Raw genomic sequence first — 21,372 nt, forward strand, 5'->3', positions numbered from 1 at the left:
TCACTGAAGGAACTCTCTAGTTCAGTAACGATATGTGTTTCAGTAATATGTGTTTGATACACTGCCAGTTTTGCTAGTTTTCCCACCTACAAAGAGATCTGCAAATTTTTATTGTATGCACCTTCCCAACCATGAAGCATGGGGGTTGAAACATACTTTGATGTATGTATGAGCACACAGCCAGGGCAACTAAGGAGTTGCTCTGTAAGAAGCATTTCAAGGTCCTGGAGTGGCCTAGCCAGTCTGTAGACCTGAACCCAACAGTAAATCTTTGGAGGGAGCTGAAAAATCTCCTCTACAGTATGTGCAAACTTGGTCAAGAACTACAGGAAACATCTGACCTCTTGAAGAAATGTTTCTGTAGCTTTCTGTTGGTTATGTTTTTCTGTTGTATCAAATCCCTGTTTCATGCATCTTTTCCCACTATGCACTTTAGCATCCACTGACCCTGCTCCATCAGTTTACTGACTGATCCACTCCATCAGTTTACTGACTGACCCTGCTCCATCAGTTTACTGACTGACCCCGCTCCATCAGTTTACTGACTGACCCTGCTCCATCAGTTTACTGACTGATCCACTCCATCAGTTTACTGACTTACCCTGCTCCATCAGTTTACTGACTGATCCACTCCATCAGTTTACTGACTTACCCTGCTCCATCAGTTTACTGACTGATCCACTCCATCAGTTTACTGACTGACCCCGCTCCATCAGTTTACTGACTGACCTCTGCTCCATCAGTTTACTGACCCTGCTCCATCATTTTACTGACCCAGCTCCATCATTTTACTGACCCCGCTCCATCATTTTACTGACCCCACTCCATCAGATTACTGACTAACCCTGCTACATCAGTTTACTGACCCCGCTCCATCAGTTTACTGACTGATCCGCTCCATCAGTTTCCTGACTGACCCCGCTCCATCGGATTACTGACTGACCCTGCTCCATCGGATTACTGACCCTGCTCCATCGGATTACTGACTGATCCGCTCCATCAGTTTACTGACCCCGCTCCATCAGTTTACTGACTGATCCGCTCCATCAGTTTCCTGACTGACCCCGCTCCATCGGATTACTGACTGACCCTGCTCCATCGGATTACTGACCCTGCTCCATCGGTTTACTGACTGATCCGCTCCATCAGTTTCCTGACTGACCCTGCTCCATCAGTTTCCTGACTGACCCTGCTCCATCGGATTACTGACCCCGCTCCATCAGTTTACTGACCTCGCGCCATCAGTTTACTGACTGATCCACTCCATCAGTTTACTGACTGATCCACTCCATCAGTTTACTGACCCCGCTCCATCAGTTTACTGACCCCGCTCCATCAGTTTACTGACCCCGCTCCATCAGTTTACTGACCCCACTCCATCAGTTTCCTGACTAACCCTGCTCCATCAGTTTCCTGACTGACCCTGCTCCATCGGATTACTGACCCCGCTCCATCGGATTACTGACCCCGCTCCATCGGATTACTGACCCCACTCCATCAGTTTACTGACCCCGCTCCATCAGTTTCCTGACTAACCCCGCTCCAACAGTTTACTGACTGATCCGCTCCATCAGTTTACTGACTGACCCTGCTCATCAGTTTACTGACTGACCCTGCTCATCAGTTTACTGACTGACCCTGCTCCATCAGTTTACTGACTGACCCTGCTCCATCAGTTTACTGACTGACCCTGCTCTTTAGTTTCCAGACTGACCTCGCTCCATCAGTTTACTGACTGATCCACTCCATCAGTTTACTGACTGACCCTGCTCCATCAGTTTACTGACTGACCCTGCTCCATCAGTTTACTGACTGACCCCGCTCCATCAGTTTACTGACTGACCCTGCTCTTTAGTTTCCAGACTGACCTCGCTCCATCAGTTTACTGACCCTGCTCCATCAGATTACTGACTGATCCTTTCCATCAGTTTACTGACTGATCCGCTCCATCAGTTTACTGACTGATCCACTCTATCAGTTTACTGACTGATCCGCTCTATCAGTTTACTGACTGATCTGCTCCATCAGTTTATGTGGCTTACCACCTTCTGGTTGAGTTGCTGTTGTTCCCAAACACTTCAATTTTCTTATAAAACAGCTGACAGTTTACTGTGGAGCGAGGAAATTTCATGACTGGATTTGTTGCACAGGTGGCATCCTATCACAGTTCCACACAGGAATTCACTGAGCTCCTGAGAGCAAAGAGCAAATGTTTGTAAAACATGTCTAGGTGCTTAATGTTATACCCCTGTGGCCATGGAAGTGATTGGAACACCTGATTCTGATCATTTGGATGGGTGAGCGAATACTTTTGGGAACATTGGTAAAGCCAATTAGGTAAAAGTCTCGAGCAATAAATTAAGCAGACCATTCAAATGAGACATCCTTGGGTAAAGATTTGAGCCACACTGATTTAAAAGGGAGAGCAACAAACCAAACCACTGCCAAGGTGTAAAGCACACAAATACTTTGCAACAAAGATGAGAGCAAATAAGACATCCAGCGATATGAGAAAGAAGGTGGTGACAGCCCACCAGTCTGGGGGAAAGCTACAAGAACATCTCCAAAAGATTCCAACTCCATGCATACACTGAAAGACAAATCATTACAAATGGGGGGTACTCATCGTCCCTGCAACTCAGATGTGGTCCAAGTCAAATTTATTTATATAGCGCTTTTTACAACACGTTGTCACAAAGCAGCTTTACAATCATATGGGTCCAGATCCCTAATGAGCAAGCCAAAGGCGACAGTGGCGAGGAAAAACTCCCTATGATGGTGGGGATTAGGAAGAAACCTCGGGAGGACCAAGACTCAAAAGGGAACCCATCCTCCATTGAGCGGCCCGTTAGCACAAGTCCGTATTTATGGACAAAAGGTGGTTCTACAGTTATAGTTAAGGTTCTTATTCCACGGCCAAGTAGTCACAGTCCCATCAGTGCAGATGGTGAGCCTCAGGTAGCATCAGCATGTCCTTTTGCAGAAATGGCACATCCAACCCTGGCATTAGTACATCCACCGGCAAGCCAGACCATCTCCCAGGTGCTTGTAGGTGCAATCGTCTTGGGTAGAAGCATGCAAAAAAAATAGACAATACAGCCTCAGTGTGTGGACATCAATTTAAACCACCATTGATTTAAATCAGGGATGGGCAACTGGCGGCCCACGGGCCGCACACGGCCCTCGTCCTCACTCAGTGCGGCCCGCAAATAGATCAATAATAATTTAATAATTAAAAGAAAAAAAACGATAGAGCAGGACTTTTTTGTTCTTGTCACGTAGGGCTACGCCCCCCTCTCCCGTGTCAGTGTTGTTCCTTGCCCGGTTATCCCGCCCTGCGTGTCTGTTGATCTGGTTTCCCTCTGTCTGCCATGCATGTGTCGTCATTGTGTTCAGTTGTGTCTAGTTTAGTCCTGTGTACTTGTATCTCTGTGTTTCGCCCATTGTCGGTTATTTGTGGTTTGTTCGGTTTTGTGGATTATCTGTCATCGCTGTTCTGGTATTTTCCGTCTCCGTTGTGTTTCTCCGTTGTGAATGGCTCTCCTGTTACAACTCCTGCCTGTCCTGTTGACCACTTGGACGGCTCTCCCGTTTTGACCCGTGTACAAACGACTTCGCCTATGGAATTCCCCTTATTAAATCTCGCTATTCTCAGTGTTTGTGTCCGCCTCCTCGCTCCGCAGCGCGCTACGCTTTACAGTTCTTTGATATGAAGGAGTTCAAATTCCTTTTTGCACGTTTTTATTAAGCAAATGTTTTGTATTTGTTGCTTGTTAATGACATGTTAATGCATTTATATGCAGAAAATAGATGTTGGTGCAATAAACATACAGATCTGAATTCATTTAAAATGTGTTCTTATTGAAAATAATTTGTAGTGTCTTTCATATCCAATTATTTGAAGTGCGTGGTCATGTGGCCCTTCAATAATAGTGCTGAAAAAATGTTGGCCCCCTTTGTCATGGAAGTTGCCCATCCCTGATTTAAATGTACATAGCTCATGTGTCAGTGATTAGCATGTGGCCCCGTCAGGCTAATCTATAACAGCATAACTATAGGGAGGGGTTCAGAGGTGACCACAGTCAGAGATCAGTTGCATGGGAGATCAGAAGTGGATATCCACAAAAATAGTAATTCAAGTAAAGGTCAACGCACACATCTCCGGAGAGTTGCAGACCTTTCTGGTAGCATCGGGGATAAATGTACATGTGTCTACAATGGGACATTATGTTCATGGGAGAGATGCTAGAAGGAAGCCTCTGCTCTCAAGATGGAACAAAGTAGCCCATTTAAACTTTGCCAGAAACACAGATGAGTCTAGAATTGTATTATTAAATCAAATATATTTGTATAGCGCTTTTCACAACACATGTTGTCACAAAGCGCTTTACAGGATTAACAAGGTTGACAATACTATGGGTCCAAATCCCTAATGAGCAAGCCAAAGGCGACAGTGGCAAGGAAAAACTCCCTAGATGGTGGGGAATAGGAAGAAACCTTGGGAGGATCAAGACTCAAAAGGGAACCCATCCTCCATTGGGCGGCCCGTTAACACACAAATTACACAAAAACTAATTATACAGATGAATACACAAGTTACAAACAAATCACACAATCAGGCTAAGTATAAGGTAACTAGAATGAAAGTTCTGGGTGTTGATATTGTCACTGTAAATGTCTTATGATGAACGCCAGGTTTTCATTCCGTGTCTGAGCGATGATACTGGTATTGTAGGCTCCAACTGCAGTGTTACTCCCCAGGTGAACCTCGGAGAAGAAAGATATGTGATGTGGTAAATATGTAACAGATTAATCAAAGGCCAAAGTAAACAGATGAGTCTTTAGTCGAGTTTTAAACATTGAGACTGTGTCTGAGTCCCAAATAAAGGCAGGACGATTATTCCACACATTATATAATTAATATAATTCCATTATATAGGTTTTACAGTAAAACCTATATCTGTGTCATATATTGTGGCTACTCCACCTCCACGCCCTGTGATACGGGGCTGATGAACATAACTGTATCCAGGAGGAGCTGCTTCAATAAAACTTACATATTCGTTTACTCTAGTCCAGGGGTCGGCAACCCAAAATGTTGAAAGAGCCATATTGGACCAAAAAAACAAAAAACAAATATGTTTGGAGCCGCAAAAAATTAAAAGCCTTATATAGGCCTTATAGTGAAGGCAACACATGAAATAATTGAGGTGTTAAATAATAATAATAAGGTGAAATAAATGTTTCTGACCATGGCACAATTTCTGATGAACTATTATTTGTATGACACTGTATTCTTTGAAGCTATACTGATATGGTTATACTGTGGCAGTGGCTTTTGTGCTGGTACGAATTCCAAGTGCAAGATTGTTCATTGTTTAAACATTTTAACGGTGGGCATACCCTCAACTAATAGCAAGACAGCAGAGGACCTTTGGCCAGAAATTTACCAGTGGTGACTTTGGCGATGATTAACACAAATTATGCTCAGCAAAAAAAAGGGGGTTGTAGTCTTTACATCAGAAAGGTGATAACTGTTCATGCCGTACAATATTAATCTATATAAAAAATTGCAATTCCAGTTAATTTTATACTGCTATCTGTTGTAGGTGTTGAATTTGCAGCTGTCAGATGGAGCTCAAGGAGATGCTCCAACAGATGAGACCAAACTGCATGGGAAACCTGACAAAACTTTGCGCTTCTCTCTCTGCAGCGACAATCTGGAGGGCATCTCTGAGGGTGTGTTCCAAAAATGATCAGCAGAGGGCTCTCTTTCACTCTTTACTCTTAACGAATCATGCTCAGGGTAGAAAAACCTAAATTATCTTTTTTATAGGAATGTTTTATTAGGTAATTATTAACTTATTTATTCCATCAGAAAAGCAACCCCTAATAAAATTGCACCTCACTTTACATTTGGATGCTTGTAAAACTATGAATAAATGTATTGTGAGTAGATCCGGCAGTAGTGCAATGTATGTATCCGGCAGTAGGGTGCAGCTAGCGGGAGACATGTTCTAGAAATGTTCTTGTCTGTGCAGGGCCCTCTAACCGCTCCAACTCTGTCTCTTCTCTGGACTTGGAAGGGGAGTCTGTGTCCGAGCTCGGCCCAGGACCATCCAGCAGCAACGGTGTTGAGGCCCTGCAGCTGCTGGAGCATGAACAAGGTGTGTGTAGGAGGTTTGTGATGAACAAGGTGTGTGTAGGAGGTTGGTGATGAACAAGGTGTGTGTAGGAGGTTGGTGATGAACAAGGTGTGTGTAGGAGGTTGGTGATGAACAAGGTGTGTGTAGGAGGTTTGTGATGAACAAGGTGTGTGTAGGAGGTTTGTGATGAACAAGGTGTGTGTAGGAGAGGGAGGTTTGTGATAAACAAGGTGTGTGTAGGAGGTTTGTGATTACTCTTTCATTCAAAGTGCAATGTGATCTGTGGCAGCTGAACTACCAGCTGTTAGTTATTACACTATCATAGATTATAGTATAAATTATGGCAGATATTTGTTCTTCAGAGTATTTTTTTATCCTAAACTGTGTATATCTCAGCAAATTTTATATCACACTACATTCTTGCATGTTTAGCTACCACGCAGGATAATCTGGATGATAAACTACGCAAGTTTGAGATTCGGGACATGATGGGGCTGACAGACGATCGGGATATTTCAGAAACAGTTAGTGAGACATGGAGCACTGATGTCATCGGCAGTGACTTTGACCCTAATATGGATGAAGACAGACTTCAGGAGATAGCAGGTGAGACTGTTTACCTTCTTTTAATTGCTATTCCTTAAAAGTCTTAAGTTCTTCAGTGAGAAGAAAAAAATCTGAATAGAACTTGTAAATCAGGAGTGGGAGTATGGAAATAATTATGGAATCTCTGATGTTTGAGTAACTTAAGGCCTTTGGTAACCAAACCTTTTTGAATTTGTTTAAAAGGGTGGGGGGATAATGAGTAAACACTGTTTATTCCAGGTATTGTGAAATGATCCTGATATTGGAATAAGTATTGGGTTATGTTTACTGAGGTGTTTTGGAGCTGTCACTAAAGTTCTGTGTGTAGCTGAAACTGATAATCACTATTCGCTATAATATCGCTATAAAATTTTAATTAAATGAATGCTACTTTTGTTGTGATTGAAGACTTAGAAGTTATTGTGAATTGCAATGAGAAGTTACAAAAGGGCAAAAGTTAGGCCAAAAAAAAACTGAACATACTGTTATCACTAAACAGACTGTGTAGCTATTTTATTGCCATCTTATGGTTAAAATCTTGAATTTCATTGGTGTGGAGAGAATTGGACTCATTAAATCATGAATTGTTGCCTACATTTTCGATGATAAATATATTCTTGCAGGTTTAAGACCTGTATTCATTTAAAACCTTTTGCTTTCTGCCACACTAACATACTATGTTATGTCATCATTCCATCATTTTGTTTTTGCTTTCTTTTTATACCTCTCCTTGTGATTTCTTATTCCTCCTCTCCTTCTCTCCTTTACCTCTCCTCCACGCCCTACCTATGTCTCCTTCTCTCCTTTACCTCTCCTCCACGCCCTACCTATGTCTCCTTCTCTCCTTTACCTCTCCTCCACGCCCTACCTATGTCTCCTTCTCTCCTTTACCCCTCCTCCACGCCCTACCTATGTCTCCCTCTCTCCTTTACCCCTCCTCCACACCCTACCTGTCTCCTTCTCTCTTTTACCCCTCCTCCACACCCTACCTGTCTCCTTCTCTCCTTTACCCCTCCTCCACACCCTACCTGTCTCCTTCTCTCCTTTACCCCTCCTCCACACCCTACCTGTCTCCTTCTCTCCTTTACCTCTCCTCCACACCCTACCTATGTCTCCTTCTCTCCTTTACCTCTCCTCCACGCCCTACCTATGTCTCCTTCTCTCCTTTACCTCTCCTCCACACCCTACCTATGTCTCCTTCTCTCCTTTACCTCTCCTCCACACCCTACCTATGTCTCCTTCTCTCCTTTACCTCTCCTCCACACCCTACCTATGTCTCCTTCTCTCCTTTACCCCTCCTCCACACCCTACCTATGTCTCCTTCTCTCCTTTACCTCTCCTCCACGCCCTACCTATGTCTCCTTCTCTCCTTTACCTCTCCTCCACGCCCTACCTATGTCTCCTTCTCTCCTTTACCCCTCCTCCACGCCCTACCTATGTCTCCTTCTCTCCTTTACCCCTCCTCCACAACCTACCTATGTCTCCTTCTCTCCTTTACCTCTCCTCCACACCCTACCTATGTCTCCTTCTCTCCTTTACCTCTCCTCCACACCCTACCTATGTCTCCTTCTCTCCTTTACCTCTCCTCCACACCCTACCTATGTCTCCTTCTCTCCTTTACCTCTCCTCCACACCCTACCTATGTCTCCTTCTCTCCTTTACCTCTCCTCCACGCCCTACCTGTCTCCTTCTCTCCTTTACCTCTCCTCCACACCCTACCTATGTCTCCTTCTCTCCTTTACCTCTCCTCCACACCCTACCTATGTCTCCTTCTCTCCTTTACCCCTCCTCCACACCCTACCTGTCTCCTTCTCTCCTTTACCTCTCCTCCACACCCTACCTATGTCTCCTTCTCTCCTTTACCTCTCCTCCACACCCTACCTATGTCTCCTTCTCTCCTTTACCCCTCCTCCACACCCTACCTATGTCTCCTTCTCTCCTTTACCTCTCCTCCACACCCTACCTATGTCTCCTTCTCTCCTTTACCCCTCCTCCACACCCTACCTATGTCTCCTTCTCTCCTTTACCTCTCCTCCACACCCTACCTATGTCTCCTTCTCTCCTTTACCCCTCCTCCACACCCTACCTATGTCTCCTTCTCTCCTTTACCTCTCCTCCACGCCCTACCTATGTCTCCTTCTCTCCTTTACCTCTCCTCCACGCCCTACCTATGTCTCCTTCTCTCCTTTACCTCTCCTCCACACCCTACCTATGTCTCCTTCTCTCCTTTACCCCTCCTCCACACCCTACCTATGTCTCCTTCTCTCCTTTACCTCTCCTCCACACCCTACCTATGTCTCCTTCTCTCCTTTACCTCTCCTCCACATCCTACCTATGTCTCCTTCTCTCCTTTACCTCTCCTCCACACCCTACCTATGTCTCCTTCTCTCCTTTACCTCTCCTCCACATCCTACCTATGTCTCCTTCTCTCCTTTACCTCTCCTCCACACCCTACCTATGTCTCCTTCTCTCCTTTACCTCTCCTCCACACCCTACCTATGTCTCCTTCTCTCCTTTACCTCTCCTCCACACCCTACCTATGTCTCCTTCTCTCCTTTACCTCTCCTCCACGCCCTACCTATGTCTCCTTCTCTCCTTTACCTCTCCTCCACATCCTACCTATGTCTCCTTCTCTCCTTTACCTCTCCTCCACGCCCTACCTGTCTCCTTCTCTCCTTTACCTCTCCTCCACACCCTACCTATGTCTCCTTCTCTCCTTTACCCCTCCTCCACACCCTACCTACAGTTGTGATCAAATTTATTCAACCCCCACTGAAATAAAGTGTTTTGGCCAGTTTGACATTGATTTTGATCATTTCAGTCATCTTATTTACAATTATATCAAAGAGGCACTTATAAATTAGACAAACATAACATAATATTTATGATGGAATAACCACAAATGTCTTTACTGTGCTCACATCATTATCAGTTTTATTCAACCCCCTAGTGACATTATTTTTTAGTACTTAGTACAACATCCTTTTCCAGTTATGACAACTTTCAAGCGTGAAGCATAGCTTGACACAAGTGTCTTGCAGCGACCTATGGGTATCTTAGCCCATTCTTCATGGGCAAAAGCCTCCAGTTCAGTCACATTCTTAGGCTTGCGCACTGCAACTGCCTTCTTTAGGTCCCACCAGAGGTTCTCAATTGGATTTAAGTCTGGTGATTGCGATGGCCACTCTAGAATGTTCCAGCCTTTCATGTTCAACCATGCTCTAGTGGACTTGGATGTGTGCTTCGGATCATTGTCCTGTTGGAAGGTCCAACGTCTCCCAAGCCGCAGGTTTGTGACTGACTCCATCACATTTTCCTCTAAGATCTCCTGGTACTGAAGGGAATTCATGGTACCCTGCACACGTTGAAGCTTTCCTGTACCATTAGAAGCAAAACAGCCCCAAAGCATAATTGACCCCCCGCCATGCTTCACAGTAGGCAAGGTGTTCTTTTGTTCATAAGCCTGGTTCTTCCTTCTCCAAACATAGTGCTGGTCCATTGTCCCAAACAGTTCTAATTTAGTTTCATCTGACCACAGTACACTGTTCCAAAACATTTGTGGCTTGTCCACATGACTTTTGGCATACTGCAGTCGACTTTTCTTGTTCTTTGGAGTCAGCAAGGGGGTGCGTCTGGGCGTTCTGGCATGGAGGTCTTCGTTATGCAGTGCGCGCCTTATTGTCTGAGCTGAAACTTCAGTGCCCACATCTGACAGGTCTTTTTTCAGTTCCTTAGCAGTCACGCGGGGATTTTTCTCCACATTACGCTTCAGGTAGCGCACAGCAGTCGCGGTCAGGATCTTCTTTCTGCCACGACCAGGTAACGTTTCCACTGTGCCCTTTAACTTGAACTTGCGAATGATACTTCCGATAGTGTCTCTTGGAATATTTAACAACTTCGCAATCTTTTTATATCCATTGCCATTCTTGTGAAGAGCAATAACCTCTTCTCTTGTCTTCTGGGACCATTCTCTTGCCTTCACCATGCTTGGAAACACACCAGTAGATGTCTAGAAGGAGCTGAGTATCACAGTCCTTTTAAATCTGCCTAATTGGTGCTTATCATGCTTGATTGCTACTCGTTGACATCCACAGATGTTTTCAATACCTGATGGAAAACACTGGAATGAACCTCTGTTCTTAGGAGTGGTAGTCGTAAAGGGGTTGAATAATTGTGTCAATGAAGAAATCACAAAAAGGCCATTTAATACTTTATGACAAAAAAAATTGATGCTATCTTAGTTGCATTTAGTTCTTTAACAAGTCCTTGTAAGATTTCATTATGAACACAATTACAAATGTGCACTGAATTCCATAAAACCCTTCGCAGCATTGGGGGTTGAATAAATTTGATCACAACTGTATGTCTCCTTCTCTCCTTTACCTCTCCTCCACACCCTACCTATGTCTCCTTCTCTCCTTTACCTCTTCTCCACACCCTACCTATGTCTCCTTCTCTCCTTTACCTCTCCTCCACGCCCTACCTATGTCTCCTTCTCTCCTTTACCTCTCCTCCACGCCCTACCTATGTCTCCTTCTCTCCTTTACCTCTCCTCCACATCCTACCTATATCTCCTTCTCTCCTTTACCTCTCCTCCACGCCCTACCTATGTCTCCTTCTCTCCTTTACCTCTCCTCCACATCCTACCTATATCTCCTTCTCTCCTTTACCTCTCCTCCACATCCTACCTATGTCTCCTTCTCTCCTTTACCTCTCCTCCACACCCTACCTATGTCTCCTTCTCTCCTTTACCTCTCCTCCACGCCCTACCTATGTCTCCTTCTCTCCTTTACCCCTCCTCCACGCCCTACCTATGTCTCCTTCTCTCCTTTACCTCTCCTCCACACCCTACCTATGTCTCCTTCTCTCCTTTACCCCTCCTCCACACCCTACCTATGTCTCCTTCTCTCCTTTACCTCTCCTCCACATCCTACCTATGTCTCCTTCTCTCCTTTACCTCTCCTCCACACCCTACCTATGTCTCCTTCTCTCCTTTACCTCTCCTCCACGCCCTACCTGTCTCCTTCTCTCCTCCACACCCTACCTGTCTCCTTCTCTCCTTTACCTCTCCTCCACATCCTACCTATGTCTCCTTCTCTCCTTTACCTCTCCTCCACACCCTACCTATGTCTCCTTCTCTCCTTTACCTCTCCTCCACGCCCTACCTGTCTCCTTCTCTCCTCCACACCCTACCTATGTCTCCTTCTCTCCTTTACCTCTCCTCCACACCCTACCTATGTCTCCTTCTCTCCTTTACCTCTCCTCCACGCCCTACCTATGTCTCCTTCTCTCCTTTACCTCTCCTCCACATCCTACCTATGTCTCCTTCTCTCCTTTACCTCTCCTCCACATCCTACCTATGTCTCCTTCTCTCCTTTACCTCTCCTCCACACCCTACCTATGTCTCCTTCTCTCCTTTACCTCTCCTCCACACCCTACCTATGTCTCCTTCTCTCCTTTACCTCTCCTCCACACCCTACCTATGTCTCCTTCTCTCCTTTACCTCTCCTCCACGCCCTACCTATGTCTCCTTCTCTCCTTTACCCCTCCTCCACACCCTACCTATGTCTCCTTCTCTCTTTTACCTCTCCTCCACGCCCTACCTATGTCTCCTTCTCTCCTTTACCTCTCCTCCACACCCTACCTATGTCTCCTTCTCTCCTTTACCTCTCCTCCACACCCTACCTATGTCTCCTTCTGTCACTTCTTTCCCTGCAGTCTTATTGACCTTGGTTCCTTCTCATTTGCATCCTCCATTTTTCATGCCTCAGAATATGGCATCGGGGGACTTTTCCATCATTAAGTGAATTTACAGCGATTTCCTTATGTGTTTTCTCTGAGGGATTGGGTTATGAGATACACATTAAATATCCATTAATACCTCATTATCCCACTGATAAGATTACTATGATAATGAGGCAGAAATTCTAATTGTTGCACTACTGCGAATGCCACTCATTTAATCATTCACCTGAAAGATGAGCAGCCCAGCTCCTGCCTTACTCACTGTAAACACGGCCAGCGGGGGAAAGCTCTCCTCCTACCCCTGAAAACCTGCCCTCCCCCACACCCAACCCCTGCAGGCCACACACTCACGCTCTCTCTCTCTCTCTCTCTCTCTCTCTCTCTCTCTCTCTCTCTCTCTCTCTCTCTCTCTCTCTGTGTGTGTATGTGTGCAATGACCTGCGGAGAGGTACTGCTGTCAGCAGGGGGAGCACTCATGATTTCTGCCTCCATAAGGCCATCATGCATGTTCACTCCCACCCCACACTCCTCTTTTATCCTTTTGCCTTGTTAGGCTGTGGCACCCATTGTGAAGATAGTGGAAAGAAGGCGGTGTGTGTGGTGTGTGTGTGTGTGGTGTGTGTGTGGTGTGTGTGTGGTGTGTGTGTGTGTGTGTGGTGTGTGTGTGTGTGTGGTGTGTGTGTGTGTGTGTGTGTGTGTGTGTGTGTGTGGTGTGTGTGGTGTGTGTGTGTGTGTGGTGTGTGTGTGTGTGTGTGTGTGTGTGTGTGTGTGTGTGTGTGTGTGTGTGTGTGGTGTGTGTGCAGCACTGGTTGAAGGGTAATGAGGTTATGAGTAATGCACTGCTCATTCCACCCCTCAAAGTCATGACCTAGGGGTGTGTGTGTGTGTGGGTGTGTTACATGAGCTCATGAGGCAGGATGCACAGTTAACCTTTGATCACCTAAATTGACTTCTGCCTTTACCTGCTGGTTTGAATCTTGTATGGTTTTGATGCCATACATTGTCTACAGAAAGTCAGAAATTGCCTTCTATTGCCCTGGAAGAAGCTTATTTACAGTACATTTTTCTGAATAGGAAGAAAAAAGAAGGTAAAGTATCTCTGGGGAAGAGAGACACAAAAGAGCCTTCTGAGTAGGGGTGTGCGATATGACGATAATAGATCGTGAAGGATTATAATGTGTCCATGATTCGCCATCACAGAAAAATCGCTGGATCGTTAAGAAAATTCCATCCGCTACAGCAGTACTGTGCTCAGCCAAAGCCCACTAGTTTCCTTTCACGGAAATCACAGAAAACCAGAGCATCTTTGATTACACCAGGGCAGTCATGGCCTGGTGGTTAGGGAACTGGTCTTGTGACCGGAGGGTGGTGGGTTCGGTTCCCAGACCTGAAGCCATGACTGAGGTGCCCCTGAGCAAGGCCCTTAACCCTCAATTGCTCACTTGTATAAAAATGAGATTAAAATGTAAGTCGCTCTGGATAAGGGCGTCTGCCAAATGCCCTTACGTACCCGCCCCCTTTTCACAAGCGAGCAGAACACCACGAACAAACACACAGCTGAAGAGATGGTCACAAAAACGTCGACATCGGTAATATGGAATTGGTTTGGATTTACCCAAGCTGACGTGACAAACAACGGTTCTCTGCAAAGTTTGCACAGAGGTTGTTCTTACGTCGGATGGTAACACGACAAACCTTTTCAACCATTTAAAAAGGTGACATCCAAAACAATACGTGGAAAGTCAAGTAGCCAAAAGAGTAAATACACCGCAGCTAGCAGAGGCTAACGCTACAGACCCAAAGAAATAATGCTAACACAGGCATTTGAAAGAGGCACTCCATATGAGAAAACAAGTAGACGATGGAGAGAGGTAACTGAAGCTGTAACATTTTACTTGGCAAAGGACATGGTTCCTTTCAAAACAGTGGAAAACTTCATTAAAGTTATTGGCCCGCGATATGAGTTACCCAGCTGCAAATACTTCTCCAAAATGGCTGTGCCTCGGATGTACTCAGAATGTCGTGCCAAGATAGAAAACAAAGTTTGAAACGTCAGTTTTTTTGCAACAACAAGTGATCTTTGGTCCAGCCGCACTTCAGAACTGTATTCAAGTCTGATGGTTCATTTCACTGATAATTGGAAACTCTCTGTAGTAAAACTAAAGAATAAACTAAAATAATGAGGTGGTTTATAATACCCGTTGTATTAAAGGAACCTCAAATTAAATACAATTAAAATTAATTTTCACAAAGTAAATAGAGGGAGAGAACTGTTGAGGCTCATCTACAATAATTTATATAATATTAAAATGTTTTGTTTACGTTGTATTAAATGATCGATTTACAACCATATTTTCAAATGAAATAGTACAATGTAAAAATATTGCTAGATAATTGATCTCCATTCTGTGCACTTCCTGCGCTTCTTGATCCTAATTGCAAGATTTAATATATTTGATCTCATAGTCATACTTTATTTTTATGCTCATTTATTTTATTAAGCACTTGTGCACGGTACCTGAGCATTTTTGTATTTGACATTCTATTGTTATTCTTATATTACTCAATATCACAGTTTCTTTCAGGATTAAATAAGTCACTTTTTAAATAAGTGATGTCTTAGCTGTTTACAATAGATTACAAAAGATTTTTACATTAAGCACTTTACCAGTTATTTGTTTACCTTTTTTAACCAGTGTTAAAATTGCACACATTAAAATCTGTTCAAAAAGTTGGTTTAGCCAAAATTGTTTATACTTTTAGTGCTTTTATTAAAAAAATTGGAGATTAGTTTCATTGTACAAAGAAAACCCCTGTCACCCTTGGCTTGCTCACTGGGGGCTAGGACTCAGCACTTGTAAAGCTACTTTGTGACAACAACTGTTGTAAAAAGCACTATATAAATAAAATTTGATTGAAATCGTGATAAAATTTTAATCGTGATCCTGAAAAAACAAAATCGTGATATGATATTTTTGCCATATCGCCCACCCCTACTTCTGAGATAATAATTGGTGGAAGTACCTTTAGCTTGAAATATAGCTTTGACTGTTTGGATACACGTCTGCCAACTTCACTCACTAAGGGTCCATACAGAATTGTTCAGGTGAATCAAACTGCATGGCCATTAGTATGTTCCACTCCTCTATCCGAAAATGTAATTTCTTTTAATTGTGTTCTCTGGACCATTCCCATGTTGTAACGTAAACTATTGTCCCATTTACAACGTCCCATCCATTTTCACTACAAGTGCTATAGTCCCAGCTGAAGAGAGAGAACCTTACATCAGGATCCTGTCACTACCATCTTTACTGTTACACCACTCTTCTTGGGAGGATAAGGTATATTGGGGTTTGCATTCTGGACAAATTTGGATTTTGATATTTTCAACTGGACTCTTATTCTCTAAGGCATTTTTTACATGCATTAGTCTCTGAGTTAGGGGGTGGGCAATATGAGGAAAAAATTGCATCATGATGTTTTTTTGCATAAAATCATGATTTTGATTTTTTATCACAATCTTTCATCCAAAAAAAATAAAAATTTGGGGGCTACAAAGCTTTCTTTCTAAGCAGATTTTAATGAATGATATTGCAGTTTTCCATGTGTAAACAAAAAATATATAAGCACAGATGATAAAGTGCACTATTGCACTAAATATACAATTTCCCAGCCTGTTAAACTTAATAAAGTTAAATATTTATACATATAGTCCAAATTATTCAAAATAATTCACTTTCACATTATTTAATGGTTGTTTAATTTTCAAAACGCCCAATTTTAACGTCTTCACATTCTCTCATGTTTCGTCCTGGAATTACAAGAGGCTCATATTTGTTAACTATTACAGTTTTTATTGGTTGTTTTGACGGTGCCGTCGACTCAAATTCACATTTTTCAAAACAGTTAACACAGAGACCTAAACAGTGACACAGTGTTCAAAATTACACATTTTGTTTGCAAAAGGCCAAACCTGTGTCAAAACCTTTAAAATATGCAACAAAAGCAAATTTAGCCTTCAAACATCTCACATTTGACACAAGTGTATAAACACCTCCAATCAATCATTACACATTGGGCAACAAAATCAGATATGCTTTGATGCAAATTTTATTAATTAAATGCTTATTTTTTTTTAGACTGTGGCTGACAAATGAAATATTCCAACAGAGAAATACATGGAAATAAAAATAAAATCCATTACTGTGTAAGAAATTATGAAAAAACACAGAATTTTACAGTAAACAACGAAAAAATATAGTAGGTCTATACTATAAGAGTATAAGCGATAGCCACAAGTGATAGTCTTCTGTCTCTTCTAGTCTCCTCTTTCTTGAAGCCTGGGCCACAAGGCCTCATCCACATCGCATTCAATATTCTCTCGTGCAATGCACCGAGGGAAAAATCATCTAGCATGCCTTGATCCATCCTTGACATGCCTCTGCATCTATATCTTGGGCAGCAGCAGTCATTGCATTGAGCAAGGCCATCTGTCCATAGGGTCGGTGATCATATACCTTCCATCTCCATGCACTAAAGAATTCCTCTATGGGATTTAAAAACGGAGAGTATGGAGGAAGAAATTGTACCATCATCCGACAGTGCACTGCAAACCACTCATTCACAATACGAGAGTGGTGGAACGCCACATTGTCCCAGATAATCACGAACCGTGGCATGCCAGGCCTCAACAGGCCTCGCTCCTGAGGTGGGATCAGGATGTCATAAAGGGCATTCAGGAATGCTATGAGACGCTCAGTGTTGTATGGGCCAATGGTAGGAATATGGCACAGGACGCCATCATTGGAGATGGCAGCACACATAGTTATATTGGCACCCCTCTGCCCTGGAACAGTAATAGTGGCCCTATTCCCAAATGTGGTTCCTTCCTCGTCTCCTTACTTTACAAAGATTGAAGCCGGCTTCGTCGACATAAATGAAGATATGATGTGCCCCCTCAGCTTCAAGCTCCATTATTCGCTAGGCAAAATTACAAAGGCAAAATTACAATTATGTCAAAGTGACTCCAGTTCACTCTACAGTAACTGCACGATATAACAAGGCATACGAGTATAGTACTGTTGTGTTTCCTTACCTCCACATACTGGCATCTGGCCTCCTTCACAGCTTCAGAGTTCCTCTGAAAAGGAACTCTATAGAGCTGTTTCATGGCCATATGATTCCTTCTGAGGACGCGGTCAATTGTGGCCTCACTCACAGTATGGATGTTCCTAAATACTCCTTGATCAGCAATCACTGCTGCCTTGATTTCACGCAGCCTAATGGCATTATTTGCCAGAACCATGTTGACAACGGCTGCCTCCTGTTCAGCATTAAAAATTTTCCCTCTACCACCACCGACTGGTAGTCTTTCGATTCTATAAAGAATACATGAAATGTGGACAAAATTACACGAAGTAATGTATATCACTGCAGATACTGTATTTCTGTATATACTGTATAGCAACATTACCTGTTCTCCTGTTGAAAAACTCTAACAATGGATGCAACAGTGTTTCTGTTGAGAACAGGTTGGACTCTCTGTCCAGCTTCTCTCAATGAAAGGCCATGATTTACAACATGATCAATCACAGTTGCCCGAATTTCATCTGTAACTTGAGCCCTTCCAGCTATACCTCTACCTCGCACACGGACTCCTCTTCCTCTGACCACTCTACCTCTTACTCTCACTCTTCCTCTCATCTGCATTAGACCTCCTCGATCCATGCTTGCAAAGAACAACACAGGCCTGCAGACTGATTGCAAATTTAAATATTCTGTGAAGAAGTGTCAACCAGGTGCTTTCAGTGATGTCATAATGATCAGGGAGTGTCTAAGAGCTTGGAGCTTATGGTTTCTGTTCTGTAACCAAAGTTAAACTCCTGAAGTTTGGACTTCTTGAATGACATCTGCGTTAACTGTTTTGCAAAAGGGTGTGAAAACTGTGTTAATCCAATGAGAATGGGTTAACACATTTGCAAGAGGTGTCTTCTGCTCTGCTGAGATGGTGATGAGGAAGACTGAGAGGTTCCCAGTTTCTTCAAACAGGTCAAAGCAATCAATAAAAACTGTAAGTCAGACAGCTATTTGTTGTGAAATGAAGTAGTTGCAATTTCAAGCATTTTCAAGTACTTGGCCTAAATTCCAGTACTTTTCAAACCTGAAACACAAAGCAACATTAAAATTTGTCAGGTAAATATTCCTTCCCCTGTTTTTGAGGGGTGTTTCTTTATACTACCACATATCGTTTGGGACAACACTGCAAAGAATGTGACACGGCAAGTATAAATGCTTCCGCTGTTCGCGGGGGTTGGCGCAGGTTGGCGCGAGGTGTGCGGAGTCGCGCACTATGGTCACTCGCAAAAGTATAAACCACCAAGGCCACAGCTTGTGAGGGTGCTGCCCCCGCTGCCCGCATTGTTTCACTTTCGGCATATTCCTTGGGATGCCTACGTCTCAAGTGATTGAATACATTTGTTGTAGTGGCATCGGACGTTTTCACATGTTCTTTGCATACCCAAAATATCGCTGAAGTTTGGTCTTGGTCAGTGGAAGAAAATCCGAACCAATTCCAGATTACAGAGGTGGATTTCCTTTTCTTTACCAGCTCCTCAGTTTGGCTTTCAGCCGTCGTTGTCCACTTTTAGTTTTTACAAACACATCATGGAGGCGTGGAAGACGCACAGTTCGCTGTGATTGGTCAGTCATACGCCCTACGTCTGCCGCATCGGCGGGAACCAGCATTAAAAAAAGTCCTTGCGCTGATTGGCAAAGGCGATCTATACGATTTCTCAAATTTGGTAGATCGCCTGCGATTCTCTACTCGTCCTCGCCATTCACGATTTTATATCGTCAGATCGTACACCCCTACTCTGAGTGGATTTTTTTTCTTCCCACCCATTCATAACAGAGAGATCTGAAGGGACTTTACGTTGTCCCATAACACACTACACAAGGGTTTTGTTTTTGTGGACACAGCGCAAGTGTAGAAATTAGACACAAGACTGTTGTAGGAACGTAGCAGAAATTACATGCACATTACATTTTTGGCATTTAGAAGATACACTTATTCAGAACAAAAGTGCTTTGACATATTCTTAGAATGTATTTAATCAGTACAGTAGGTTAGAGTTCAAGCGACCATGGAACTAGAATACTGAAATACTGAAATAATTTTTTTTTTTTCATGACCAGCAACAAAGTCACTAATTTGGCACAGAATGTACAATGGTTGAGTCAGATATGCTGTTGCAATATCCAGTGAAATTAAGTCTCATTTCATTTAACTCTCATTTCCTTTAAAAGTCAAGCATGAGCTGACAACATGGAGCAGTGTGCATGACTGTGGCGAGAAATCCACATTCAATGAGGAAACATGCATACTTGTAAAGGAAGTCCTGAGTGACCATGCCAAAATATAGGGAACTTGAAGATTATATATATATATGTTGTTGTTATTAGTCCACTGTGATGAGAATAAAATATATCCTTGCATAAATTAGCTATTTAGGTTGTACACAATTTTATTAAATGAATTTATGCTACACATACTATCTAATTCACAATTGTCACAATTGTTTTTTCATACAAAAAACGCAATAAATTGCATGAAAGTTGCAATTGGAAGATATATTTTAGTGTGGTGGTAATCTGGTGAAAATCCAGGTGGGAGAAATTGGATATGTGCTTGATGTGAGGAAAATGCCACCTTGTACTTATGTTTTCAATAAAAAACAGTCTAGGGTTTTAAGCCAAATTGGGTTAAAAAGTTGCAACATGAGATTTTAAATGTCATACCTCCTGATGTGCTAAAATGAGCTAACATTTATATCACAGTATGATGTCATATAACAATATATAAAAAAACAATACAATTATTATTATCATAAGGGGTGCAACAACTAATCAATTCACTTGACGACAAGGAATGATCAGATTTGTGGCCACAGAGCTGTATGGGAAGGGGGGTAGTAACCATGGGTACTAGGACAAAACTAAAATATTATAGAAATGAGGAAGAGCTTCATGGTTGCCAATACTGTGTTTGTAAACACTACAGCGTGAGTGTGGTCTTTGTTCAAGCCAAAACTTTGATCTTTATTTGTTCTTTGAATGAGCAGCAGTGCTATAAGTTTACAATCTTAAACATTGCATCATTGTTATGGAGACGTTTATGGCAGGAGAATATGTTGCTACCGAGTGCACAAGTTTCTAAATGGCAAAACATTATACAACTCCTGTCTGTGTGCATACAATGTGGGTTGCATTCAAATTAATTGATTAAATGATTTATGGGTTTGCAATTTTATTTGGAAAAAAAGGAAAGGCCTAATAATGCACACTTCCATTTATCATGAACTGTGCGTATACAGAGACCACACACACACACACACACACACAGATTTAAAGTTGCATTTCAGTATCATGAATAAAGAACCAAAACATCGTTTTGGTTTGAATGTAGGTTGTATTTAATGTATTGTTTCAATGAAGTGTTTTAGGAATGTTTTGCCTGTTGTTTGATATCAAATGCAGTATGAAGTGTGCACAGGATAGAAAAGAATGCATTTTCTATCCTGAAATTATTATTATGTACTTTTATAGCTACACAGTTAAACAGGGACAGTAGCCCTGTCTATAACTATAGTAACTATAGTTTGAAGAAATTACCATTTCTTGCCAATACCAATATCTTGCTAAGTGATAGATGTGATTCAGATACATTTTATGTTGGGAGTAACTTAACTCCTTCCAACAATGAGAGACCTCTGTAATGGAGGCTGATCTCTCAGGCTATAAATATTAGGATACAGATCGAAGCTCAAGATTAGTGATTAGTAGACAACCACCGGTCCCCTATTGTATTGTATTGACTACACTGAGGCCAAGTATGGTG

The 21,372-nt window shown here is 42.8% G+C and overlaps 1 protein-coding gene across 5 annotated transcripts in view; it reads left to right on the forward strand.

Annotated features, from left to right (window-relative positions):
- gapvd1 (GTPase activating protein and VPS9 domains 1) overlaps window positions 1–21,372 on the forward strand; it is a 134,306-nt gene that overhangs the window by 77,398 nt on the left and 35,536 nt on the right. For all 5 annotated transcript variants that reach the window (XM_077002967.1, XM_077002971.1, XM_077002969.1 and 2 more), the window contains exons 9-11: window positions 5,610–5,739; window positions 6,042–6,167; window positions 6,579–6,752. In XM_077002967.1, the coding sequence (XP_076859082.1) occupies window positions 5,610–5,739; window positions 6,042–6,167; window positions 6,579–6,752 (430 nt within the window). The remainder of the gene's footprint in view (window positions 1–5,609; window positions 5,740–6,041; window positions 6,168–6,578; window positions 6,753–21,372) is intronic.

The sequence above is a fragment of the Brachyhypopomus gauderio genome, chromosome 4, assembly GCF_052324685.1.
Source record: "Brachyhypopomus gauderio isolate BG-103 chromosome 4, BGAUD_0.2, whole genome shotgun sequence".
Lineage (NCBI taxonomy): Eukaryota > Metazoa > Chordata > Actinopteri > Gymnotiformes > Hypopomidae > Brachyhypopomus > Brachyhypopomus gauderio.